This window comes from Pseudonaja textilis, chromosome Z (genome assembly GCF_049901715.1).
Source record: "Pseudonaja textilis isolate UNSWEBS1 chromosome Z, rPseTex1.2, whole genome shotgun sequence".
Taxonomy (NCBI): Eukaryota; Metazoa; Chordata; class Lepidosauria; order Squamata; family Elapidae; genus Pseudonaja; species Pseudonaja textilis.
In genome coordinates this window covers 84,523,280-84,536,463 of record NC_142008.1, presented here as the reverse complement: position 1 = coordinate 84,536,463, position 13,184 = coordinate 84,523,280, and the positions used below count along the sequence as shown (strand labels likewise).

Below are 13,184 nucleotides of genomic sequence, written 5' to 3'. Positions count from 1 at the left end.
TGTGCAGTGAGATTCTTCAAAGGTTCACTTGACAATGAAGAATGTATGTAATAAATGTGCAAATGGAAATCATACTGCTGGTTAGAAATAGGAGTCGGTGATGGATTTATGAGGATTATAGAATTTTTCTGTGATTCCAGGACAGAATGATAGCTAAAGTCATAATCCTTGCAATCTATGACAAACTGCGGGTGTTATCCATAAAGCTCATGTGGCATTTTGCCCATCTTATCCATGCTGCAAGTACAAGTTAATTAATTTTAAAAATAACGATGCATTAGAAGAGAAAGCAATTGAAATTATAATAGAAGCAAGGGAAATATGAAGTTTCATTTTAACTCACCAACAAGTGAGGCTGCTGTTCTAAAGACAGTCTTCACTTAAAATATTCTGGATATCATCTTTCATACCATAGGTTTTAGATTTTGCAAGGTGAATTTCATTTTACAAAGTCATGACAAATAACTTGCAATTGCAACGTTACTTTAGATAACAGATTTGATGAGGTAAATATTCTTCTTCTGTCAAAGTGTTAGATTTTATGACCTAGATTGATCAAATATTGCAAAAGTTATGGTAAGTGTTTATTAAGAACTGCACATATATAGAGACAATATTTTCTGGTTTGTACTACCTCAAGAGTATATTTGCATTCTGCCTTTATTATTTTTACAAATAACTCAAGGCAGCGAATATAACCAACACACCTTCCTCTTCCTATTTTCCCTACAACAACAAACCTGGGAGGTCCATTGGAGAGAGAGAGAGAGAGAGATTAGCTCAAAATAACCCAGCTGACTTTCCTGTATATGTATATCAATAATACAAATATGTACCTTGAACTATAGAGTCTATGTTAATGGATTGCCAGAATAAAATATTTCCAATCTTAATAAAACCTGGGATATGGGCAGCTTTTTAAGAACATTTGAGGAGAAAAAATATTTCTAGAATGTTTTCAAGGTTTGAAGAAAAAAATAATTTATGAATTATAACTTCCAATGTGGAATAAAAAATAGATAGTCCCAATAAGAGAGTATGGATAGTTCTATCTGGAATTAAAACCAGTATTTTGAGAAAGACTTTTAAAATATCTCATTAATGGTAAACAGACTCCTAATGCTTAATCATCCATAATCACAAGGATGACTTACATTTAGAAAGCTTTTAAACAAATGAATAGAGATACCAGTTCCAGAACCAAGCTGTTATTCAACAAAAAAGAGTGAAATTTTCAGCTTCATAGTATATAGTTTTTTTTATTGATATTTTCTAAGAATGTAATTAATCATTCAAAAAAAAGTGAGGACAGAGAATAAGAAAGGCATTTTATGATTTGGTCAAATGCCTTTTTACTCCTGTAGTAAGTACAAACAATAAGGATGCTAAACAAAAGATTGCTATGAACAATAAGAATACTGTGGCAAGTATATTACTAATGTACTATTTTTTATATCAGTTCAAGCTATAAAGTGCCAAAGTCAAAATAAATCTTCAGAATTATTACAACAGTGCTTCAATGGCTAGTGCTAATGCCAAATTAAACATTGCCTCAATTGCTATTACTGGGAAATATTTGATTTGAAACATTTAAAAATCATTTTTATTACCTGAAAGAGTACACTGTGTTCCAGTGGGGTACACTAAACTCTCAGGTTGTAGGATGGGAAAATATGAATTGAATTAGACAGATTCCAGTCATTTAAAAAAAGAGCCCATAGTATTAAAAAAAAATAACAATATTTGGTTGCCACAAACAGATTTAAAGGAACATTCATGGATGTTATTAAATCTTTCCCATTTTTCTCCAAGATAATTTACTGCTATTCAAGATCTATGCCTCTCTTATTTTATTCTAATAAGCCAATCCATTCTGGGAGGTATATTAGGCTGTTATGGTAAGTGGACCAAGTTCTCATACTCAGCTTCATGACTGAGCAATAATCTGAAGCTTTAAGCTTTTTGAGTCCAAATCTAGCAGTGTTACTGGTACATTACATTGATGACTGATTATATAGTTTGGCTAGTTATTCTTCTTGTTTAAGAAGGTTGATGCAAATAACAATTTAAGTTTATACAAATAATACATCATTATTACTGTTCAATGCATCTAGGCACATCTTTTTCTGGAGAATTGTACTCCAATTGAATGTGGTTGTATATTTTGATGATGTGCTCCCAAGAATACACAATCAAAAAACAGTCCATATCTCCAAGAGTTATGAAAATGCATAATAAATTCATCATGCCATCTTAATACATTACTATAGCCACGTATCATTTTGACATTATTGTGGCATTTTAGGAAATAGTTGGGAAAATTCAGTAGCAAAAGGCATTGAACAATAATTAGAATATATTGCTAAAGTGGACTGAATCTAAAGTAGATCAGTTGTACTGAAATTCCTTTGTAATTATTGTGAAATGTTAATCATAATTAATTTAAATCCCCCCTCTCCTTTAGCTTTCTACCTAACCTACAGAACAATTGCAGAAATCACTAAGTATGTTTTGAATACACCACAAAATGGAGTATTGTGAAGCAAATGTAATCCCCAACCATTGACGGAGAGTAATGCAGTGTTGGGCAGAAATTACATCTGTCCTGCAGCATACCATTCAGACTGAGCATAACAATTGATTTCCTTGGGATTGCAAAAGTCACTTCCTGCTAGGGGCTTGGACCAGTTCTGCCCTGGAGATAGTGTCCACCAGTCTCCCTTTTGAAGAAATTGGAGAATACAGAATTTGGGGCTGAGAGAAAATTAAGGGAAAGGAGCGGAATCTGGAGCAGATTGAGAGAAAGCATGTATAACAATGTCCCATGGGTCTGTTGCTAATTGTTATCTCTTCTCTGTATACAGGCTGGCAAAAGATGGTCAAGCAATCCCATGAAGTGTTGTTCCCAGATTTATACATTGATTTCTAACTGGAAGTCACAACAAAGCTAGTGCTTTTGAAACAAGAAAGTTAACATACCATTTTAGACAAATAGGTCTTTTTTTAAAATAACCATTAGAATGCTTTTGGACTGTTCTCACCACTGCCAAAATGGATTGGATACTTAATTCTTGTTTCTGTAGTTGACACTGTCATTTCTTTCAGCCAGTGTGCAGCAAACATGACTATTAAAAGAAGTATGAATAGTCATCTACCTTAGCATTCTGGTTCCTTTAAATCAGAGGGAACAGAAACTACAGAAAACAACAAGAATAGCAATACTTTCTTCCTCCTAAGTTACATATTTTAGTAATTCTGAAGTTTATTTTAAGTACCTTCAAATGGTTTTAGGCATATTAGATTCCTAGAACAAACTGTCCATCTTGCCTAAATGGAAAGTTTCATAACATACAGTAGTGGCAAAGGGAGTTATGGGATAGTTCAAAAAGTGCATCTGGAGTGGAAAGGAGAGAGATGGGGAGTTTTTCCTGTAAATAGAAGAAACAAAAAGGTAATAAATAATGGATAATTAATACAGGATGAAAGGAACAAAGCAAATAACAATGGATCCAGCCAGGGAAATGAGGCAAAAAATCTGGAACACAATGCTAAAATCTCTAGGACACTGAAAGAGTAATAGAACACAGAATCAGGTCATTATTTATTATTTGCTTTCTGAGCTGACCAGAGAGAGCTGAAATGAATCACAACAAGCCCACAACAAGACTAATGCAGTATTTAAAATACCCATTTGTCTGTGGAAAGCCTGGGCAATCATTGAACAGTTTCTTCATTTATGAGAAAATGCCATTTATCCTGTAATAGCCTAGTAGGATGATAAAATTAAAGTGGTACTTCAACAGGGTTCAGAAGAAAAAAAGAATTTTAGAATTATTTTAGTAGTTTGGCAAAAATGTTCAGATATTAATATTATAAATATTTCAAAACTATAGTACTAGCTGCAGATCTCATTTTCCCATTAAAACAATTAAGCTAAGTGATTTTTAAGGCCAACTGAGCTAATATTTGCAATGAACATTTCTCTGTGGATTCTGAATGAAAAATGTTGAATAAGTAAACAAACAAATAGGGATATTGTGAGTAATGCAACCTTCAGAGCTTGTTCTATCTATCATACTGTTCTTCAGTTTTCTTGAAAAGGGATTTATTATTTATTGCATAGCACATTCACATCATATTTTCATAAAAAATACAAGCGATAAAAATATAAAATATAATAAATGTATGTCTAGATTACAGATACAATTATTTGCTTCATTTGTCACAGCCAGGGAAAGAGAAACAAACCATACAGAAATATATGCTTAAATTCTCGAAAGAATTTATATAGAGAGGCCTTTATCCCAAAATGCACCATCACTGAGAATGCAATCAATATATGAAACACTAACTGTATTGCTGAGATATTAATATGGCACTGTTTCTTCAGAAATAGTTGTTTCATCAGAAAATTATTAGTTAATTATGTGTGCATTTTCTAATAAAATAGGGAAGTGTCACTAGTACAAGTAAACTTCGACTACTTAGGTTTAGTGATTTAATTAACTTGATGGATCCTCAAAAAGCTACTTGCAACCCAATTTCCCAGTTAAGACCACTGCAGTGCTCCTGCAGTCATATGAACACAGATGTGCCCATCCTTATGACTGATTGCAAGCACCGCTCCTCACCTATCTCACGCCCATCCCACCCTGCTAGACCCCTGCAGGACTTATGCCCTCTTTCTACTCTGCTGGGTCCCACATCCTCTTCCCTAATCCCTGTCACCAGTCTATCACTTACCTTTTATAGTAGTTCTCCTTCTGGAAGCAGCAGCGGCACTCTCAGCTTTCTTAAACAGTGGAGACCGCACAGCTTAATTCCTCTCCACTCCTCGGTCTTTCTGCAGGCCACCTGGTTCTATCCAAGAACCAAATAGCATTTCTGAGTGGCCCCAATTCATTGTAGCTGTTCCCAAATTGGTGCCTGCTTCCAGAATGGAGTCACCATGGGGAGGGAAGCCTGCAGGCACACTGAGGAGTGGAAAGCAGATCACAGGTTGCTTCAGGCAGTAGGGAAAGTTTGGGAGACCCAGAGCAAATCATGTGTGAGTTGGGGAGGTGCTGCCATGTGAGTTGGGCCTCTCAAGGTCTCCTCCACCTCTGAGGCACCCCATGTTTCAGTTAACAACTTGCATGGCCACTCAACAACATCACATGCCGTCTTGTTTAACAATCATCACAACTTGGAACCGTAGTAGGTAGGCATTGTTATGGCTATAAGTTAAGCACTACCTGTAGAATGTTTTCCCATTACTTTCATAATTATTTTTCATTCAGAATTCATTGGAATTTTGATTGACTGATTGATTACAATGCTGTCTTTATAAATACTTTGAATATAATTCTGTTAGAAAAAATGCAAATAATTTATTTCTTTTCTTACTCTTTTATAAGATAATTTTGAATTGTATATATGTATTGGGTTTTAGTATCTATGACTTAATACTTTTAGAAATTGCTATTATTGTTTTCATTAATTTTTAAAATTAATATCAATGATCATGTGGGCAATTATTTTAGAAACCTTGAGGAGTTCGTTTTGCTTTGATATTACATGCATATCTTCAAATTAATTAAATAAAATGGTTACAAATGGAGATATAAATAACATGTAAGCACAATATTGTTTATTGTAAGAGCTTTTTAATCATATTTCAAAGAATAAAAATTCCACAGAATGAAGAGATACTTCTTTATCACGCAAGGCTTTTACCAAATGAAAGGAAATCCCACCAATCTATCTGTTTAAAACTTTGATTTTATAGCCTTTAAATCATCTGTCCTATCCATTTTTCTGTTTAAAAAACCCCCAACAATGTTCAGTTGATCTGTATAGTTAAGTTTAGACATCTTCATTTGCTAAAAACCTAACTAGAAAAATATTTTGTTTTCCCCCAGAAAGTTCCCAAGCCAAACTCAACCAGAATTCCACATCAGATGCAAACCTCATGAAATATAGGACAATCAGCCAGATTCCACAGTTCACCCTCAACTTTGTGGAATTCAACCTCGAGAAGCATCGCTCAGGCTCTACCACAGAGATTGAGATAATCGCCCCGCACAAAGTAACAGAACGCACCCAGAATGTAACTGAAAAAGTCACTCAGGTATGTGGCTTCTGAGAGGTAGCATGAAGATGAATCACTAATAGGGTGGAGGAAGGCAAATTCAGCTGAAAGAAAATACACACATAAATAATCCAAACATAGATGTACAGCAGTACATTTTAAATTGCTTTGGATACAATACAAGTATGCCCCAGAAGCATTTTCCCCTTATGTATTCATGACATTGTTATTATCTCACTCCCATCCCAGATCAGATTTTTGTTATGGATATGATTTAGCATAGTTCTTAAGGATGATAATGTAGTTAGGCGTTACGTATGGGTGATGACCCAGGGTGGGATACAAAATAAACACAGTCGCAAAAAACAGGTGAAACCCCTTTTATTCCTTCACTTTGCTTTCAAGCTCCAAATATCCTTGACTGGAGACAAAAAAACTTGTGCACAAGCAGCTACAAGAAGGAGGAAATGCCATTTAAATTATAAAGAGTAAAAAACAACACAATCCAGGCAAGATAAGGGCTTGAAGACGTCCACAGATATCAGAACACACACTGGGAAGGATGCCAAACTCAGAGAGGAACAATAAACTAGAGATATTTCCATGTTTTGCTTCCAGCACTGGCTCATATGCATGTCTGTCCTCTTATCCAGTTGTCACAGCTGCAGCCCATGAAGAGGATCAAAGCCTTCTCCTCTTTCCTTCTCCTCTCTCGTGGACCATGTCTTTCCCTTATCCTCTCCTCCCTGCATGCCCTAGGATGGAAAGGGGATGGCCCTGGATCCTCCTCTGACTGCCTAGCTGGCCTCTGCCCTTCCCCAGCCTCCTCCACAACCTCCAGAGCCATACTTCCACTCCCTGTCATCTGTTCCACCTCTCCCTCAGTCTCCCCCAGGAGCATGACAGTGTGTATGTGTGTGTGTGTGTGTGTGTGTGTTGATAGATAGATAGATAGATAGATAGATAGATAGATAGATAGATAGATAGATAGATAGATAGATAGATAGACAGATAGACAACATGCAAAGAAAAAAATGTGAAAAACAAAAAAGAGGGATAACTAAAGGAATTAAATTATTTCCAATTGTCTTTTCAACAAATTCAAACCTACCATTTCCCCTCTCTCTTAACTATTCCAGAGATCTATTCAGTCCCCTTTGTAATCCTCATCTTTTTCAATAATTAAATCCATAAATCATCGTTTCACTTTTTTTTCTTTTAGTAATAAATCCATAAATGTTTTCAGAAAAGCACTTTAATGTTTTCTCCTTGACCAAACAGGATCAGTTTTGCCATTTTTACTAGTTATAATGTTTTCACAATTCATTCCTCTATGTGAGAATTTCTATAATCTTCCATTGCTGCAGAAAGGGTAATCTAAATTATAGCTTTATGACCAATGCTGTATTGTGGACATTGGTTGGTTTTCTTTTGCTTCAACTTAACATGGAGCTCGTTCATAAAACAATTTGTCCTTTGTTGCACAACCACCTATGTCACATCTTTGCTATTACAATTGAACTCTTCTATCTTACATTGAAGTTAGTCCTTGACTTACTAAGTAGTAGCAATTGTTATGCAAGGCACCCATGTTAATGATGTATTATGTAAAAATGAATTTTCTTCAGCTGGGTTGAATCTCTGCCTTTGGTTTCTGGTAAATTCATAATAAAAAAATGTATAAATTATTTCACCGTAATAACAAATATTGGATGTACTGCTTCACAAAAGACAGACTGATTCTGATCTAGCCTATATTGGGCTTTGGATCTAGGGTGAATGTTATATCTGTGATTAAAACTGAGGAAAGAGGCCTGAAGGATTCTCCAAAATTACTACTAATATTCCTATCCTCCATATCTCTATAATATGTTTCTAAGTAGAATTTAATGGGCATAAGCCATCAATATGGACTTGCTACTACATTTCATTAGAAACAGTCCCAGGATAATCCAATTGGGGGGAAAGATTCCCACTATGTGAGCAATCACCTTTGCTCTGCTCTCTGCAGTTCCTTGACCTTTTGTGTTGAGACTGAGTGGTAATTCCATGACTTCATCTTCAGTGAGCAACAGTAGACATATCTGCTGTTTGCTGTTTTGCCCTACACCCTTTTCCTGCTCACAGGCAATCAATCTGATGGTGCTGGATCTGGCTACTTGTCATCTGTCAGCACTTCTGAGCTGGCTGTGGCACTGGCTACTTGTCATTGGTCCCTTCCTCTAACTCTGAATTCATTATGATATTATGCAAAGATGTAGAGGCAAAAAGAAGAGGACAACCAGTAGCAAGATGATGGGTACATTTAGCAGCCCCAAAGGACTAGGATGGGGAAAGGACTAGGATGGGGAAAGATAATCATGGAGAAAATATATTGATATGATCACTGCAGGTTAATATAGGTTTAATGGCATTTCATCATCATCAATTTTCTTGTGCATTGGTGTTGATTTCAGTATCACAATATGCCATAATGCCATTTCTGAGTAAGTACAAAATAAATGTAAAGGGAAACCACTACAAAAGTTAACAGGAGCATTTCTGACTGACATCCGCCTCCCATATCTTTCTACACAGAATCATCTTTCCATAGCTAGCATGCTCCAGTGATAGCACTTGCACATCCATAAAAAAACCGGATTCCTCCTACAAGAGCTAGATAGTCAGCCACTTGTTTTGTAGCCGTTGTTTTAATACTACTACTTTCTCACTAAATCAGAGACTAATAGTTGTCCCTTGTTGTAGTATTTGTTATGCCAGTTGTGGTTTAAAAGCATTATAACTGTCTCAGTAACATTGCTACATACCCCTTTTGCCTTGAACTACCCTGAGTATTGGCCAGATAGAATCTACCAAGAGTAGATCACTTTCTCTTCTTCTAGATGAATAGCCTGCAAGCAGATCATTCTTTTGTATTCATATATTAATACCCTCACCCTTCTGCAAAGTACAAAGCAGATGACAGTATTGTCACTGACAAGCCTACTAAACAGTATGGCATTATAGTGCCTTTTTTTTTTCAAATTGCTATCTCAAAACATTTGCTGAATCATATTATTTAGATTAGATAAATTCACAGAAGACATTTATCAGCGAATATTTGCCCCAGTAAAAAAAAGCATCATAAAGATCTGTATTCCCTTCACCCTTTATTTCAGAGTTTAGGCATTTTCAATGTGCTTTGAGGCAAGAGATGTTATAAATCAACTAATAAAAATAAATGGGAAAAAATAAAGATATTTCACAAATTCACTAATCCTACACTTAAAAATAAAGGGGGCGGGGGAAGAAAGAGAAAAAGAGAGGGCGGGTAAAAGAGGCAGTATCAAATGTAGAGAGTTTGCATTCCCTTTTATTGTTGTTCCAAATGCAGTATATTGAGAAAGAGAATTTTAGAAACATATGGTATTTCAGGTTAGACCTGTTTTTACACTGAAGATGCTTAAAACGTGCTTTAGTGTAAATAGTCAAATACTCTTGGGAAGGTTTTTAAGCTGTTTAGTTTTGAATAAACTTTCATGATTTCCTGTTCACTATCACAATTGAACTTGGCAATTTAGTGTGGAATTAGAGGGATTTTGTTGAGACCTCAAGATGCACTGAGCAGACATGGAGTTTTTAAGCCTATTTGTACAAAAACAAATCCAGAAAAGTAATGTAGACCAACCTTTACAGTATTTGCTGTGCCCCTGAGGTGAACTGTATTCTTCTCCTGTGTCTTACAAAAGCCATGAAAAACATAAAACTTCTTTGCAAGCAATTTACTTGCAACAGTTGCAAAAAGGCTAGAGATTATCAATCACTGGTCCATCTATGCAACAATAAAGGAGAAGGAAATGACAAGGTTCCTTCACTCTAAGCACAGTGATTTTCACTGGAAACGGGATAATCCTATTGATTTTGCTATACACAGAACTGGGATACCTGGTTTCAAAATTACCCAACTGGGATATTATGAGATGTTATGCATGGTTTTTTCCATTTAGAGTAAATCCTCAGAGATTCTTCTTTTTAATGGAAATGAGATACAAACATGAGTTTCGTCACTAGATTCTGGAACGGCAGTTGTCCTCTCATCTCTAATAGAAGCAAAGCTTTTTTCCTGATATGTCCTGATATCTTACCTCTGCCAATTCTTGTGGGTGTGTTTTGCATCTATATCAGGGCTCCTCAAACTACAGCCCGCGGGTTGGATATAGCCCGCCGAAGCCATTAATTCAGTTTGTGCAGGATCACGAGGCTGCCCTGCCCACATTGCTGTGCCCATCCACCGGCTCCCATCCTTTGGCTGAACGCAGGACTTACCTTCACTGGAAGGTAAGGCCAACTTTTTGGCTAGCAGAGTGTTTCTGGAGTTGGGCGAGGCCCAAAATGGGCCATGCAGATGCCCCAGGAAGCCTCCGCCCCCTCCCCATTTTTGGCCAGCAGAGTGCTTCTGGAAGTGGGGGAGGCCCAAAACAGGCCCTGTGGGTGGCCTCCAGGGGCCTTTGCATTGCCGGCAAAGTGCTGCAGGAGGACTGGATTGGAGGAGGAACGCCTCCTGCTCAGCCACCCACCAGCCAGACCAGTCTTCAAGTTTCAAGTGACAAGAGATGTGTTACTTTTGGGTAGACCACAGGATTCTCCGCCTCCCCATCAGCCAGGTGGTCTTTGATGTGTGCCACTCATCAGCCTCCTGGATGTCAGATTTCCACCACCCAGCACCAGTTCCGTGGTTCCTTCCCTCCCCCCCAGGGGACAGAGAAAGAGAAAGAGGGAGAAGGAGAGAGAGAGATAGAGGAAGAGAGTGAGTCAAGAGACACACACATTCAAAGAGTGGGGGGGAGAGGGAGAGAGAGAAAGAGACTTGTTGATTGTAAACTCCTTGGGGCTGAGAAAAATTGCTGCAAAACTGAGTTTTTTGAAGTGGACCTAAACAATTTAAAAACTGATCTAGTAAAAAGAAAAGTCAACTAAAAGAGCAACATGCAAACAAAAGCAAATAAAACACGCCCAGGAGCAAAACAAAGTAAAGTTTAATTTGTGTGTATTGTTTAATGGACTACTAAATTGGCCACGTCCACCCAGTCACATGACCACCTAGCCACACACACCCAGCCAGTCCAGCCCCCACAACAGTCTGAGGGGCCATGAATTGCCCCCCTATTTAAAAAGTTTGAGGACCCCTGATCTATATATCCATTAAGAATAAGTAGATTTCCTGAATACAGTTGGTGGGTATTGGCTATTTGCCACTTACAAAATTAATCTTTCTGAAAACTGCTTATAGTTTAAAACATGGTAAGTATTCATTATATTTTGTATGAGGGTGTGTATATATCAAACATTCTGCACATGAATGAATGAATGAATGATCTTTTCATATTATCTCCAATTTGATAAATCTCTTTGCTTACCCCAACCTTGTCAAAAAGAAGCAAGACTTCACTTTCAGAGTTGCTTTTGCCTTCCTGAGCAAGAGATATAATTGTGCATTCTATTAGCATCAAATGGAACACAGAAGTGGACTATTCTTATCTTCTTGAATATTTTACATATATTTCCTCTACTTTCCACATATTTCCTAATATATCTTATGTTAAATTAACAACAATGACTGGGCTGATTGGGAATGATGAGAGTTGATATAAAATATTTGGAAAGGCTTCAGATTTGGTGATAATGATGAATTGAGAAAAATGATGGCAATTTGCAAAATAATATTAGTTTGGAATTTTGGTATGTTTCTTCTTTATCAGGAAAACGGGTGGCTTTCTCTCCCTCAAAAGAGAGTAAGCAAGAAGATCAAAGAATGTTCACCCTACAAAGTTAAGAGGGGTGATAAATGAAGTGATAAACTAAACATAACCATTGCAAAAAATTCTCTAATATCCCTTTTTATCATTTCACTAAATATAGTTAATAAGATTCTCTGAAGATATATTTGTCTCAATTACAAGCAGGTTCTAGATGATGGGTACATGTACATTGGTACATTCGTTGGTACTACCATCTTAGTACCTCACACAGCAGTTTTTATCCTCTTTATCCAAAATGTGGATTTTGCTGTCTTCAAAAGAGTGACCTTTGTCTTTCAAATGCAGATGAGTCACTGAATCTTATCCAACTGGGTTGGTTGCTCTCCTCTGTTATGTCATGCACTTGTTAAGTGGTTGTTTTGTTTCACCAATGTACAGATCAGCACGTCTCATTGTATTATATTTCATATATCACATCACACTCCATTTATGTCTGGGTGTTTTATTCTTTGGGCAAACAAGCTTCTAGCGTATTCTTGGGTTTAAAATGTACATGTAGGTTGCATTGGTGAAAATTCTCCTGAGCTTTTAAGTTATTCCTTCAATGTATGGAATGACAATGTTGCTAAGTTTGTTGTTCTATTCTTTGTCTGTAATGGAGGAGCTCCTGCTGGATCTTTTTCTGGATTTGATGAAGGCACAGTTAGGATAACCACAAGTTCTGAGTAATTCCTTGATGTGTTTTAATTCTTGTTATTTTCCTTTTTTACTGATAGGCAAACTTTCAGGGGGTGTAGGGTTCTGATCACTCTCATGTTGTGATCCCGAGGGTGGTGAAAATCAAAATGTAAACCTATCCTTACATCCAGTCTCAACTGTCAGTACCTATCCTTCCATTCCCCCTCCCCCATCACAACTAATGAAGCTTCTTGGATAAGAAGCAAAATGTTTTGTTGTTCCTCAAAAAGAAAAAAAATCAGTCCAGTCGCTTTTTGAAAAAGCAGCTTTGAGACTTTAATCTGGATGGCTGAGAATTTCCACAGAGACACTTCCTCTTAGCTTACCTTATAGAGCCTTTAGAGATTTGTTCCATATTATTGGCAATATTGATTCCCTACGGACTCCACCCAATGTCTTTTCTTCTGTTTGTTCATGTGGGAGTCTGATTAAGATGTTCTGGGGTTCCATTTCAGCTACCTCTTTTCTTATCTAAAATAATTATTATTTCATTTCATATTTTTAAATTAATGTTCTGCCCCACAGAAACATATTTTAAGAATTAAATAATATAATACTGCAATACAATCTCCAAACCAATAAATAATATTTTTATGAATCTCAGGTTCTTCCTTACTATTAAAATGACATGCAGATAT

General features: G+C 36.6%; 1 protein-coding gene across 2 annotated transcripts in view; it reads left to right on the top strand.

Moving 5' to 3' along the window:
- The window catches only part of KCNH6 (potassium voltage-gated channel subfamily H member 6), a 117,575-nt gene that overhangs the window by 72,030 nt on the left and 32,361 nt on the right, over nt 1–13,184 (top strand). For both annotated transcript variants that reach the window (XM_026717282.2, XM_087915985.1), the window contains one exon: nt 5,901–6,109. In XM_026717282.2, coding sequence (XP_026573067.1) covers nt 5,901–6,109 — 209 coding nt within the window. The remainder of the gene's footprint in view (nt 1–5,900; nt 6,110–13,184) is intronic.